The 12404-nt window shown below is 40.3% G+C and overlaps 3 protein-coding genes across 3 annotated transcripts in view; 2 read left to right on the top strand and 1 right to left on the bottom strand.

Moving 5' to 3' along the window:
• The window catches only part of ACO1 (aconitase 1), a 254019-nt gene that overhangs the window by 8295 nt on the left and 233320 nt on the right, over window positions 1-12404 (top strand). The window lies entirely within an intron of this gene.
• Window positions 1-12404, top strand: part of OPN3 (opsin 3) — an 89765-nt gene that overhangs the window by 8298 nt on the left and 69063 nt on the right. The gene's annotated exons all lie outside the window — the stretch shown is intronic.
• The window catches only part of WDR64 (WD repeat domain 64), a 66955-nt gene continuing 55367 nt past the window's right edge, over window positions 817-12404 (bottom strand). Inside the window, exons 21-28 of the mRNA XM_075858913.1 lie at window positions 11871-11976; window positions 11133-11194; window positions 7872-7981; window positions 7590-7775; window positions 3376-3475; window positions 3173-3253; window positions 2004-2090; window positions 817-1080 (exon numbers count right to left, since the gene is read on the bottom strand). Of these exons, the coding sequence (XP_075715028.1) occupies window positions 817-1080; window positions 2004-2090; window positions 3173-3253; window positions 3376-3475; window positions 7590-7775; window positions 7872-7981; window positions 11133-11194; window positions 11871-11976 (996 nt within the window). The remainder of the gene's footprint in view (window positions 1081-2003; window positions 2091-3172; window positions 3254-3375; window positions 3476-7589; window positions 7776-7871; window positions 7982-11132; window positions 11195-11870; window positions 11977-12404) is intronic.

Genomic DNA, 12404 nt, shown 5'->3' with positions numbered 1-12404 from the left:
TTAGTGAACAGGGGGTGTGTCTTAGACTCAATCTGAGAAGCACTGTGGCCATTTTGAGACAACACAGAGGGGACACTAAAACGACAGATCCAGGGCAGAGGGGCGCAACTGGAGGGCATCAGACATTATTACTCCACAAGCACCATCACATTTGTGATTTTCTCCTGAGACCGGAGGGTCATTTTAACAAGCATTTAGATCTACTGAATAAATGCCATTAAAGAGGAACTGTTACAGGCGCACTAGTCCATTTACTAACAAAGCACCGTATATGAAGCTTCTGCTTAGTTAGTCAGAATAAATATTAAAGGGGTTTGCTGATGCTAAAATGGTTGAAATGGGTGAAAATGTTTGTTAAAAAAATTAGATGACCAGCTGCAGATGCAAAGACAGGAACAGGCCAGGAACTGCTTAGATTTTAAAGATAAGCATATTGTAATTCTTTTTGCCATTACCCCTTTAGTCATGTTAGGATGAGTTATTAATGAACTCCCCCCCCCCCCCCCCCCAAACCTTTGCAAATTATTTTATTCAACTTGAAAGCAAATATCTGTAGCAGATTTGTGGATACTTGTGCCACCCGTGGTAACCACTAAAACCAGTCAAACACTGGCCCACATTTATTAATTATGGCATAATTTTTGTAAATGAAATTGGAGGCTGTAGTTGGTGAGAATTGTGCCTAGTTTATTACACGGTGCATGCCTCTTAAAGAGTAACTGTCATTTCATAAAACTTTTGACATGTACTAGTGACATGTCAGAAGTTTTAATCATTGGGGGTCCGGTGATCGCTGAAACAAAGGGTCAGAAGCACTCAGCCGAGCATTGTGCCTCTTCGGCTGTAATGGTATATTTTTGGCTCTTCTGTCACCAAGCTGCATAAGGGCTGTGATCCTGTCAGTTGGAACAGCTTGACCTCACCAAGACTCTGTAAGCTTTCATCACGTCCTGATCCTCCTTTCCACCAGTGCAGGGACTGCAGGAAGCCTGACCAACGAGGAGACCTGTGCCTCAAGTCATTTAAGGCCCCTATAGAAGTCTGCAGCACAAAGCTGCTCAAGCAAAGACTCCACCAAGGCTATAGACGACAGTGAGAAGGAAAATGTTCATAGGAGCGGAACTGTGGCGTGGGAGCTGCGAGCAGGACATTGCAACTTTAGTGCTGCTCACACGGAAACCGATGAACCCTGCAGCGAGTAACTCCTATAAGCAGTCTGTCCCCATCCATTGTTTCCTCCTCCTTATCCCCTCTGCTCCCAAGCAAGCTAGAGGCCACTAATCCCTCCCTCCTAGAGGCCTCCATTGACTGTCCCAGAAGCAGACCGTCTTTTTCTTGACTATCATTCCTGTTCCTAAAAGTGGAATCATAGGGTGACAGATGTAAGACAGATTAAATAAACCACCATGTTGGAAAACAGAAGCAAAGTCATAACAAGCTAAAGTCAGCAAAAGTCAATAATTGACAAAACCAACTGTAACAAAAGCACAGAGGACACCGAGAACTATAAATAGTACAAATTGTTAATCATATATAGCCCTATTTATATTGTCTGACGTGATGCTCAAAAAACATAATCATAGATGTCTCTACGGGTGAATGTGTTTTAATGTTTGCCTTGAATTGGTGGAAAACGTGTTCTTGGTTTCCCTGTGGCCTTGACATCTTTACATGATTTTATTACCTGGAGACAGGAAAAATAATTACTTAAAGTAGGCCATACATTTTACTTGCTACATAAAGGCATTTTTACCTAAAAGTATTTCTATAAAAAGCAGATTAATACCGCAACCTAAAATGGTATCACTACTGCCAAGATGCTTTACCCCATCTCTCTGCTGTCAGCAAAGTGCCAGACCAGCCTTGCTATTTGAAACAGACTAGATTCTAAAAATACAATACCTAAATACTATGACCATTATGTTGGGGATGTCAGGCAGTGTAAAGGAAGGGCTTGTAGGGGAAATAGAATCTTAGTAGAATACATACCCATGTATAAATACCTTCGTTTTTATTGTGATAATCTTGGGCTCATGCTCTTGGCTTTGCCACTCATAAGAAGGTAACATTGGAAACTTTATACTCTGAAGCTGTACACGATATATGATTATGTTAAAACGTAGCTGTTTACTATATAAAATATATGTGCCTTTACAGCTTGTTTTAGGTCATCATTAATTATACATATTACATTCCTTCTTTTTTTTATAAGCCAACCCACAACTAGCTAATGGCAAACTCAAAACCCACCCGGTTTCCACATTCCTGTGGATATCCAATTGTCTAACTCTCTATAAAACAGATTTGGTGGCACTCTACAATGATAGTTAAATTATAGAAGTACAACGGAGCAGAATTGATAATGTATTAACACCAGTTTTCTAATAGAAATACACTGAAAAATATGACCTTTGGACCAAATGCCCTATTTATGAAGTCCCGACACCACTTTTTCCATGTCTGAAAAAGTGCGTGGGGCATCAGAGTCACGCTAAGCGCAACTCATGTTTGAATATTTTTCCAACGCTTTCCTTCTTTGAAAATGGCAGAAAACAATACCAGATCCAACCTGTCATTGGTTTCAGCTTACGCCCGATTCATCAACAGGGCATGGGCTGCTCATAGGGAAAGAGTGAAGCACCCTTCATACGGTATCGATAAATCTTTCTCATTGATAAGTAAAATATTCCTAAAATACACAGATTTTCTTGTGAATTAGGCTGTGTTTACATCTGCGCTTGCCATTCCATTGTTGTGCTCCACCAGAGCAGCAGAACAAGGGAACAAACAGAATCATTGATTCCGTTGCACCATGGATACCACCGGCGGCCAACTGAACCCATTCACTTTAGTGGGTTCCATTCGTTTTCCGTCAGGATGTCCGTGGTTTTACCAGAAAAAATAGCACAGCATGCTGCGCTATTGTTTCCGCTATTTAAGGCAGGATCTGCGACGGAGGCTCCTAACGGAGCCTCCAACACAGATGTGAACTAGAAATCATTACAGTGTAGAAAAATGTATTGCAGTTATTTTCAGTTTCTAGGTGTTCACCTTACTTTACATATACCTTGCAGTAAATGTGCAGTTACTATAATGCTTGCATATTTAAGATTTTCATTTTTACCAAGCTAACCTAAACTACATAAGACATAAACTTGCTTCTTTAGCTTGCCTTATATATTGGCATTGTTTTGAATACTGCACCAGTTTCCCTTCCTTCGGATGTTGATTTTTCCAAGACTCCTCTTTTAAACTGTAAAAATTACATTTTAGTTTGGTTTTGTTTTCATTAAGTTCAGTTAAAAAAACATTGAAATTTAATTTAAGTCTATATTTTGATATAAATATATTACATATTTTAAAACAAAAACATACCTTTGGACATGACAGAGCTTTAAAATATTTTATGTCTAGAGCTGATCCTGCTGGAAACTGTCCTTTTATCAGTGGATCTATTGTTGTTGTTAACTTAAAACTGAAAATGATTTAAATACAACCATAAATATATTAAAGAACAATATTGTTAAGCTGACAGACTGACTATAAAGTTCTCCAAAATTAATACATCATTTTTATTTGCTTCAGAACCAAGTGTTGAGATTTTTTAATTGACAGTTATGGATGTTAAAAAAAAAAGATAAAAGTTAAACCTAAGCGGTAGGGGTAAATCTCAGAACTTTGTTTTGCCCCAATAATCCAGAGGGATGCAAAAAAAATAAGGTATGAGCTAATCTGCCCAATAATGGAAATATTCCTTCCTGGTCCCAAGAGTTGATAAGTCTGGCTCAACATTCAAACAAGGATTTTGTACTATGAGTTTCATTTGTAGTTCGCTCCCATGGGTTCCTCACTGTATAGATGGGTAAGTTTGCCAGTCTATACAGCACTGTGCAGCATATGTGTTCAAACATAGAGGTCTATGCATGTCTAAACAAACACATCCTATCCAAACTGAAAACCCCAAAATTTCAGATAGGAATTTTTAAAAAAAATTTTTAGTGCTAAGATAAATAAAGGTAATTAGTCCAGAAAACCTATTTGTTATAATAATGCTTTGCACCAGTCATAAATACTGCACAATGAAGGCCATAAAGAAAAATTGTCAATTCCATAAGCACAATAATTTTTTATGGTATGTAAATTATACATCTTAAACATTGCCAACATAGTCTGATAATAATATTAAAGGGTACCTAAACTTTAAAAAAAACTTCTGACATGTCATAGGGACATGTCAAAAGTTCTGATTGGTGGGGGTCCGAGCACCGAGACCCCCACTGATCGCTAAAACGAAGCCGCAAAAGTGCTCAGGTGAACACTGAGCCGATTAGTTTCTGATTGGCTTTTCTCGGAAAGCTGAGCAATTGGTGTACGGGCTCAATGGAAGGTCTATGAGTCTGTACACCAATTGCTCGGCTTTCCGAGAAAAGCCAATCAGAAACTAATCGGCTCAGCGCTCACCTGAACACTTCTAATGCAGACGAAGGCTTCCGGGCCGAAACGCGCGTCGGGGTGGACGCCAGTCAGTTTCATTTGCATCCTGCCATGGGTAAGAGACATGTGCACATCTTGCATAGTTCATTATAATGTATTTTCATCTTCGGTCACTTGTTGCATTTGTTCTTTTTGTAACTGGGATGTATCACTGCCTTAGACATACTGTGCAGATTAATTACCAACATCTATATACTTTTGTTGCATTTGTCTCCCAGCACCTACTAAGTGACCCATGATTAGCTGTTTGCACACCATTATGACCTGTTATTCAACACAGGTGTGCTCAGTCTGTTTGCACAGCATTGTTCTGTGAGATATGTGTTCTGGCTGTCCATTGTTTTCTGTGGTTCACATTTCTATAAATTTTATATACATGTGTTTGTTTGTATTTTTAAATTTGATTCAATAAACTTTCATATTTCTTAATCCAATTCTCGTGTGTCAGACTCCTAGTTATAGGTTTTGTTGTCACTTCTAATGCTTCGTTTTAGCGAACTGTGGGGGTCTCAGTGCTTAGACCCCCACCGATCAAAACTTCTGACATATCACTATGACGTATGTAGTGGTTCAGAGCTCACAAGATGCACGAATAGGGTCCCAACCCAATTACGTAGTAAAGAAATATTTGGCACACAAGGTGATAATTTTAGCAAATCTTTCGGTTTTATTTTATCTAAAATTGATGAGCGCCATAACAAAGCGGTAAACCGCTACTATTATACGCAGCGCCAACGACTGGATGAACTAGACACCAGAAGGTACAATTGCCTGATGAAGGTCTAAGATACGACTGAAACGTCGCACTAAACCTCTGGCATCAATTTTTGATAAAATAAAACCGAAAGATTTGCTAAAATCATCACCTTGTGTGCCAAATATTTCTTTACTATATCACTATGACGTGTCAGAAGTTTTTTTTAAATTTAATTAACCTTTAAGCAATGCGATCACTGGATTGACTGCGTAATATATATATATATATATGTATACACATACAATTTCCTCTATATATATATATATATATATATATATATATATATATGAAATATAAAGCAGCACAACTAAAGCGGTGGGTGCAGACCTCCTGGGTTGAGGTTAGGAACCCTTGTTGATTCAAAAATTCAAATGAAGAGACAGCACTCCAAGCAAATAGGTGAAAAAGGTGATGTGTTTTAATCACCCCACAGGCAGGCAACATTTCGATCCATCTCAATGGGATCTTTGTCAAGCAATCACTAACATTCAAGGTGGGGTTTATATAACCCAATAGAGTGGTATAAATCAGTGAATTAGCATAAGCTGAGGATAGGGAACGGGTGATACAGTTGTGATGATCATAAATTTAACTTGATACATCCAGTGCATGGAGGGCATCTGCGCAGAGAGCCCTATAATAAATAATATATAATAGTATATACATTGGTGATGTGGAGAAACTATGTGATAAACATTGGTGGTGTGTATAAAAATCATAATGAGAACAGCAATTGAGGGAAGACAGTACTCACCGCTGGACAACACTGTAGATAGAAGACTCGCTACATCAGTGTCCCTGAGTCACTACCGCATAATGATTCAGTACGGCAAGGTGAAGAAAAAGAAGAACACCAAAGAACAGCCAATAGCAGGACCAGGTAAGTAATAAAATTATAGTAAATGATGATAACTATATATAATGAAGTATATAAATGAAAAAGTGATAAATAAGTTGCAATAAAGGACAATAGTGACATCAAATGGTGGAGATGGGGAATGAACAATCAAAGTATATCTAGACACATGAGTCCTGTGGAAAAAGCATATGGGGGATCCAGAAGGGCTTGTTACAGGACCGTAATTATATGTTGTTATAATATTTATTTATGGCGACTCATTAATAAATATATTGTATACACTTGATGACTCTGTGTGTTTGCATCTCACATTAGAAGTGCCTCCACAATATTGACATAACATTCCTCTATAGTCCAGACATAACATTCCTCTATAGTTGTGATGCTCGCTTGTGCACACACGGGCGATCCATCCCTTGTTCCTTTGTACCCCAAGGAGAGGACTCCATTACTTGGGATCCCTGTGACGGGATGTGTCTTGGGACATTGGTCTCTGGTTTTTAACAAGCCCTTTGGACTTCTTCTAGTTCCCCCATATGCTTTTTCCACAGGACTCATGTGTCTAGATATACTTTGATTGTTCAATCCCCATCTCCACCATTTGATGTCACTATTGTCCTTTATTGCAAATTATTTATCACTTTTTCATTTATATACTTCATTATATATAGTTATCATCATTTACTATACTTTTATTACTTACCTGGTCCTGCTATTGGCTGTTCTTTGGTGTTCTTCTTTTTCTTCACCTTGCCGTACTGAATCATTATGCGAACGGTGCGCATGCGCAGTACGCTCGTACTCTCAGCGCCCGTCTCCTCCCCTTATGTGTCACGTGCGCGCATGCGCAGTAGTGACTCAGGGACACTGATGTAGTCTTCTATCTACAGTGTCGTCCAGCGGTGAGTACTGTCTTCCCTCAATTGCTGTTCTCATTATGATTTTTATACACACCACCAATGTTTATCACATAGTTTCTCCACATCACCAATGTATATACTATTATATATTATTTATTATAGGGCTCTCTGCGCAGATGCCCTCCATGCACTGGATGTATCAAATTAAATTTATGATCATCACAACTGTATCACCCGTTCCCTATCCTCAGCAATGCTAATTCACTGATTTATACCACTCTATTGGGTTATATAAACCCCACCTTGAATGTTAGTCATTGCTTGACAAAGATCCCATTGAGATGGATCGAAACGTTGCCTGCCTGTGGGGTGATTAAAACACATCACCTTTTTCACCTATTTGCTTGGAGTGCTATCTCTCATTTGAATTTTTTATATTTATATTAAGTATAAAACCACACTAACAAATAAAAAAACACATCATAAGGACAACTCACAGAAAATGAAGAAGCGTTTGTAAAATACTCGCCACATGCACGGATAATCCGCTCTAAATGCATAATTTTTACATAACAGAGCCTAACAAAGAGTTTTTATATTTTACTTGTAAGCAATGTACCTATCACAGTCATAGATAAGAGGATATTCATAGTTCTTCTTTCCCAGGATATTTGTTTCGGATTTTGTCTTAACGGGCATCTCAATTACATCACATGGTAGAATAAATGCCTTTTTATTGGTTAACTCAAAAACCCTTCTCTGTCCAAAATAACCGATATAATGTCCACTTGAAGCATGCCAGAGTCTACAAGTAAAACATTGATGGGTTTTGTAAAATATGGATGTACAGTATAATTAATAGTTGAGCAAAACTGTTCAGCTGTAAAAGAAACTCAACTACCTCACTGATCCATCAGCAGACGCAGATACCACAATATGTGTGCTGTCCTCATAACACAGGCTGGTTATTTTCAGAGTATGTGCCCTCCAGCAAAGGTGTTGCTTTAATATCTGCAGGAAAAGATTCTTATTTAGGTAAGTTATTTAGGTAAGATAAATTTTTCACCTGTGCAACATATATAATTTTGTAACATGAGGCTCAGGTGGTGTAAGGCCAATGTGCTACACTCAAACATTGTCCCTGGCATACAGTAACTCAACACTTCTCAGCCTAAGAGTCTGGGCCATCACACTCAACTAGGCATTCAGCAATAACTCTGTGATCTTTGGGCAAAACCCACAAACTAAACATGTAAGGCAGGAACAGACGCCTTTTTTCATGTGAGGCATGCAGTAACCCTATGCTGTTGACGCACTAATGACACATCAAAGATGGAGCCCAGGCCGTTTCTTCTCGTGCCTGCAATAGATAGGGTAAGCCACCATTGCCTAAACATTATTAAAGAGGCTCTGTCACCACATGATAAGTGTCCTATCTTGTACCTAATGTAATTGGCGCTGTAATGTAGATTACAGCAGTGTTTTTTATTTAGAAAAACTATCATTTTTGACGGAGTTATGACCTATATTAGCTTTATCCTAATGACTTTCTTAATGTACAACTGGGCGTGTTTTACTTTTTGACCAATCAGCGTCATACACTTCTCTCCATTCATTTACACAGCACATAGTGTTCTTGCTAGATCACTATGTGTAGCCGCATACACACATTAACGTTACTCAAGTGTCCTGACAATGAATAGGCATCCCCTCCAGCCAGGACATGATGTCTATTCAGAATTCTGTCACTTCAGTAACGTATGTGTGAGATTTACAGCAAGGCAAGCGCAATCTCGCGAGATTACACTGTAAACTGTAATTTAAAATAAATGAGATTACACTTGCCTTCCTGTAAATCTCACACAAACATTACCGAAGTATCAGGATTCTGAATAGACATCACGTCTTGGCTGGAGGTGATGCCTATTCATTGTCAGGACACTTGAGTAACATTAATGTGTGTGTATGTGGCTGCACATAGTGATCTAGTAAGATGACTATGTGCTGTGTAAATGAATGGGGAGAAGTGTATGACGCTGATTGGTCAGCGTCATGCACTTCTTTCCACAACGCCCACTTGGTCAAAAAGTAAAACACGCCCAGTTGTCCATTAAGAAAGTAATTAGAATAAAGCTAAAATAGGTCATAACTCCGTCAAAAATGATAGTTTTTCTAAATAAAAAACACTGCTGTAATCTACATTATAGCGCGGATCACATTATGTACAAGATAGGGCACTTATAATGTGGTGACAGAGCCTCTTTAAGTAGCAGTGAGGGTTACTGGCTTGAAAACCTGCATAGTTCAGAGCATGTGATCACATGTCCTGTGCACATAATATTGCAGTCTTACCACTAGGTGGCAGCATAGCAATGCAAATATATGCATAATATATAAAACATTAGCTTTGGTTTAACTCCTGGCTTGAATCTGTAGGAAAGAAAAGCTTAACACAAATATAAATCTGTTTTATTTGAAGAGATAGCAGAATATCCCTCTTCCGACACCTTACACTTTACAAGTAAAATGTAGGAATTCGGGTGGGGTTGGATGGTCAAGCCCTGAGTAGTTGCATTTGTATCGTGTGTCCGTTGCGTAAAACTCACTGCATGTCCTATATTGGTGCATTTTTCACGCACCTATCGCCCATTGAAGTCAATGGGTGCGTGAAAATCACGCACAGCACAAGGATGCACATCCTTGTGCTGTGCGTGATTTGCGCATCAATTCAATTGAAAAACAAGATGTGCTTTGCGAGTGCGTGAATAACGCATGCCCTCGCAAAGAACACTGATGCATAACGGACCAGATTCACGAATGTTTTTCACGCGCGTGAATCTGATACGCTCGTGTGAATGTAGCCTTAGTAAGTCCCTTTGCGAGGGAACTCACGGTGGCAGTAAAATGGCAGAAAACTTAAATTTTTGCCCCTATATAGATGTTAGGACCTGTTTATGCCCTCATATAGAAGCTAGGCCCCCAGTATGTACTCCCATAAATTTAGTGCCCTCTTTAGATAGTGCCACACAGCCTCCCCTCCCAGGGAGTGCCACACAGTCCCCTCCCCCAGGTAGTGCCACATAGCCCCCTTCCTGGTAATGCCACACAGCCCCCTTCCCTGGTAGTGCCACACAGACCCCCTACCAGGTAGCGCCACACAGCCCCCCCCCCCTCCCAAGTAGTGCCACACAGCCCCCTCCTTACAGGTAGTGCCATACAGCCCCCCCCCTGTTAGTGCCACACAGCCCCCCCTGTTAGTGCCACACAGCCACCCTCCCTGATAGTGCCACACAGCCCCCTCCCTGTAGGTAGCGCCTTATAGGTTCCCTCTAGGAGTGGAATCCCCAGCCGACGCTCTGGCTGGGGATTCCGCTTCAGGAGAAACCCCTGACATCAGTATCCATATATGGACAGTGTTGTCAGGGGCAACCCCAGAGCCATAGTCCCGGGGAGAGCACTACTAGCACTACTAGCCTAAGACTCCTGCTCTGCTCCTGACATCACTGTCCATATATATAGTAAAGGCTCTGCTCCGGTACTCCAGCTCTGGGGAACCCGCTGATATCACTGTCCATATACGGCTAGTGATGTCAGGGGCAACCCCAGAGCCAAAGTCCCGTACAGAGCGCTACTAGCACTCTGCCTGGGACACTGTTCTGCTCCTGACAGCACTGTCCATATATGAACAGTGTTGTCAGGGGCTTCCCCAGAGACAGAGTCCCGGAGTAGAGCCGCTTCTAGCGCTCTGCCTGGGACGCCTTCTCTCCTCCTGACATCACTCTCCATATATGGACAGTAAAGCCGTGACGACGGCAGCGTCATAACCCCCATCGGCCTAGTGGGCCCCTCAAAGGTAGAGGGTCCGGCACTTGCCCAGGTTCGCCGGGTGCTGATGTCTGCCTTGCCTACAGGCTTCAGTGGTGTAAGAATAAAGTCTACAAAATTATCTTGATTGCTCTCTGACAGCTTCTTTACCTACTATGACAGCGGATTAACATTATAAAAAAATTGGTCACTGTAAAGTAGTGAAAACAATTTTCAAGTCACATCTTTATAAATGTATTTAAATCAATATTGTCAGTCACGTTAGGTTCTCTGTTCATTCTGCATCTTAATTTACTCTTGCCTTTAAGTTAGTTCTAAGACCAGATTGCTGTCTTACCTCAGATCCATGTTGATGGGACTCTTCACAGTTGAGGAACCTCCATATTATAACATAACCATCTATTTACAAATGGAATATTAGTGAGAGTACATATGAAAAGCAAAGAGAAACATATGTTACATACAAAAACATTTTTAAACATAGTTCCCATGCTTATAAAAGAGACTCACAACCTAAAAATAAATGAGTAAGAAGAAGAAAAAAAAAGCCAGGAAGCAAACACATATGTTTGTCAGCCTGCAAGACCAAACTATACTTGTGTTATAGAGAAATGCATATCCATCAATTCCATAAATACTGCTAGAATTATGACTAAGTGCAATACAAATAATATATAATCTGCTGCTGAGTGCAGTTTGCCAATTTTACCATGTCAAAAGACATGTTGTACTTTGACAGCTTTTGTCTGTTGCTCTTTAGGCAAAATACAGGCTGGCACAAATGGCTAAAAATATTGCAGAGCAATGGTGAGAAATTGGAATTCTAGTGTTATTATTGAGTTTAATGTATAACAGTATACAGTAAGGTCCTACACGCCCTCTAGTGGCAACTGCAGAATGTAGCACACCTTGTCTGCTGTAAACATTTTGGTCAGTCAGTGTAAACATATTATTTGGTGCCTAAATGTTTAGATGTAGGAGCCAAAGGCACCCACGTGATTTCTAGTAGTCTTGGTTATGTAAATTTATCAAATATTTCGAATATTGAAAATCTTAGACAATTGTAAACACTTACCTTTATTACCAGCTAAGATAATATTACTGGTTTTATTCGTACAAAGCACTGTCAGAGGAATAGGAGGATGCTTTGTATAAGGAAGCACCTTAGCTATCAAGTCTCCCTTGAAAGAAATGCATGCAAGATGTTAGATAGATAGATAGATAGATAGATAGATAGATAGATAGATAGATAGATAGATAGATAGATAGATAGATAGATAGATAGATAGATAGATGGGTGGGATCCGGCCGGCTCGCCCCTGTTCTCCCGAATTAGTTGTTAAAATTACAGCCGGTTCGCGGAAGCAGGTTAAAGCGGGAAACCGGAACCGGTCCCCTGCATGCAATTGTATCCGCGTCCCTAGGGCACGGATACAATTGGGTTGCCTAGCGCTGCCCTGGCGAGGCACAGGATGCCTCGCCATTCTGCGCTTTAACGATGATGCAGTCGGCGTGATGACGTCATCACGCCGCTCGTCATCGTGCCGCTGCGCCGTTCCGCTGGAGGGGGACTGGCATCGCTGGAGAATGGCGTGGGAACGGGACAGGT

Source organism: Rhinoderma darwinii, chromosome 1 (assembly GCF_050947455.1).
Source record: "Rhinoderma darwinii isolate aRhiDar2 chromosome 1, aRhiDar2.hap1, whole genome shotgun sequence".
NCBI classification, from domain to species: Eukaryota; Metazoa; Chordata; class Amphibia; order Anura; family Rhinodermatidae; genus Rhinoderma; species Rhinoderma darwinii.
This window is presented reverse-complemented; position numbering and strand designations above follow the sequence as displayed.